Source organism: Penaeus chinensis, chromosome 16 (genome assembly GCF_019202785.1).
Source record: "Penaeus chinensis breed Huanghai No. 1 chromosome 16, ASM1920278v2, whole genome shotgun sequence".
Classification (NCBI taxonomy): Eukaryota; Metazoa; Arthropoda; class Malacostraca; order Decapoda; family Penaeidae; genus Penaeus; species Penaeus chinensis.
In genome coordinates, this window is record NC_061834.1 from 34535150 (window position 1) to 34537649 (window position 2500).

General features: G+C 45.6%; 1 protein-coding gene across 1 annotated transcript in view; it reads left to right on the forward strand.

Annotated features, from left to right (window-relative positions):
* Nucleotides 1–1313, forward strand: part of LOC125033302 (serine/arginine-rich splicing factor 4-like) — a 6688-nt gene extending 5375 nt beyond the window's left edge. The window contains exon 3 of the mRNA XM_047624684.1: nucleotides 1279–1313. Coding sequence (XP_047480640.1) covers nucleotides 1279–1313 — 35 coding nt within the window. The remainder of the gene's footprint in view (nucleotides 1–1278) is intronic.
* Nucleotides 1314–2500: the final 1187 nt, after the last annotated feature.

Consider the following 2500-nt stretch of genomic DNA (forward strand, 5'->3'; position numbering starts at 1 on the left):
TAGTCGCAGTAATAGTCGCATTAGTAGTCGCATTAGTAGTCGCATTAGTAGTCGCAGTAATAGTCGCAATAATAGTCGCAGTAGTAGTCGCAGTAGTAATCGCAGTAGAAGTCGCAGTAGTAGTCGCTTCAGTAGTCGCAGTAATAGTCGCAGTAGTAGTCGCAGTAGTAATCGCAGTAATAGTCGCAGTAGTAGTCGCAGTAGTAATCGCAGTAATAGTCGCAGTAGTAGTCGCAGTAGTAATCGCAGTAGTAGTCGCATCAGTAGTCGCAGTAATAGTCGCAGTAATAGTCGCAGTAATAGTCGCATTAGTAGTCGCAGTAATAGTCGCATTAGTAGTCGCAGTAATAGTCGCAGTAATAGTCGCATTAGTAGTCGCAGTCATAGTCGCATTAGTAGTCGCAGTAGTAATCGCAGTAGAAATCGCAGTAGTAGTCGCATCAGCAGTCGCAGTATTAGTCGCAGTAATAGTCTCAGTAGTAGTCACATCAGTAGTCGCAGGAGTAGTCGCAGTAATAGTCGCATCAGTAGTCGCAGCAATAGTCGCAGTAATAGTCGCAGTAATAGTCTCAGTAGTAGTCGCATCAGTAGTCGCAGGAATAGTCGCAGTAGTAATCGCAGTAATAGTCGCATTAGTAGTCGCAGTAATAGTCTCAGTTGTAGTCGCAGTAGTAGTCGCAGTAACAGTCGCATTAGTTGTCGCAGTAATAGTCGCAGTAGTAGTCGCAGTAGTATAGTTCTATATTGTCGTCATCATTATCGTTATTATTATTACAATTATTATTATCATTATTATCATAATCATTATATCATTATTATTACTATTCTTATTATCATTATTATACTTTTCATTATTACGATTATTGTTATAATTGTTATTATTATCATTATTACTATTATTGTTATTATTATCATTACTATCGCAGTAGTAGTCGCAGTTGTAGTCATAATTATGATCATCCTTGTTGTTATCATTGTTATTGTCATTATCATTGTTGTTATTATTATTGCTAATTATTGTCATATAATCATTATCAATTGTATTAATTTTCATTAATATTGTTTGTTGTTATCATTATCATTGTTTTGTCGCCATTATTATTACTAATTATTATCATTAGTTATTGTCAATGTTATTATAACATTCATTTTCTAGAGCACTCCCATTCGCTTAATCTCAAACACACTTAAAACTTTTGCTTAAATGTGTTTGGTAATTTTAAAACTCACACACAATATTTGTATTGCTTTACACCATTTAATGTTGTTTTTTAACAGATACTCTTGGCGATCCGGAACAATCCAGAGGTTAGGGTGAGTTGCCAGATTTTCCTTTTCTGGTTTAATGGAGTAAAGTAACAGCAGTATTAGAAGTAGAAGTAGCAGTAGTAGTAGTAGCAGTAGACGTAGTAATACTAGTGGAAGTGGTAGTATCAGTGATGGTAGTTGTAGCAGTAGTAATGATGACACTAATGACACGCAGTCCACGTATTTCAGCATGGTATGCAAGAGTGCAGATTTTCCTAGCAAACGGCGTGTGACCCGCTTGCTGTGTTTCCTTGCAGTCATAGCGTCTGTCGTTTGCACAGTCGTTTTCTTTCCCTCCTTTGAGCATTCGAGGGGTAATGCGAGTAGTTCGTTGGAAGACATCGGACGTGTAAGATCTCAGTCGTCGATGGAGGTTCAAAAAACAAGAGCGAGCCTTTGGGTAAAAAAACTGGAAACTTCCCGAACCTTTCGACGCAAAAGGCACCAATACAACAAAGATGGTGGGCCGCGAGGGCCTTTGAAAGCTCGCCCGCAAGCACTTCTGAGGAATCATACCGCACTGGTTAATCAGACGAAGGTCAGTGCCAGAGGGAAGAGCCATGCCACGTTTTTCCAGCAGGGTATCAGCTCTCACGATGGAACCCAGGAGCCCTGGCGAGAGAGGGGAGAGGTACCGTGGTGGGACGGCGGAGGGGAGTGTGGACGCAGAGCAGGACTACCTTCGGTAGAGAATGTCACAGGGACCTGCGGACGACGGGCAGCGCGGTTTGGCTACGGCCAGAGGGTCATATCCTTGAGTCTGTATGGCAACAACCCTGAGTACTGGGCTGGGCTGAAGTTCATCCTCGAAGACTCCACGAAACTGTACCCCGGGTGGACGGTCCGTCTCCACACAGACCCGCGGGGGCACGAAGCCAGCCTGTGCCCGCTCCTTCGCCAGCACCCCCACTTCAGCGTGTGCGACGTGCATCGGCTCCCCGCGCTCGGCGACGTGCGAGACGTGAACCCGATGCTGTGGCGGGCGGCGCCCTTGGGAGACCCGCAGGTCGCCGCGCTGACCACCCGCGACGTGGATTCGGCGCTGCTGCCCCGCGACGCCGAGGCTGTGCAAGAGTGGCTGGCGCTCAACAAGACGTGGCACGTCATGAGGGACTTCGAAGGCCACAGGTTCCGCATCCTCGGCGGCCTCTGGGGCGCCCGGTCGCGGTCTCGGCGGCACGCCAATGAACTG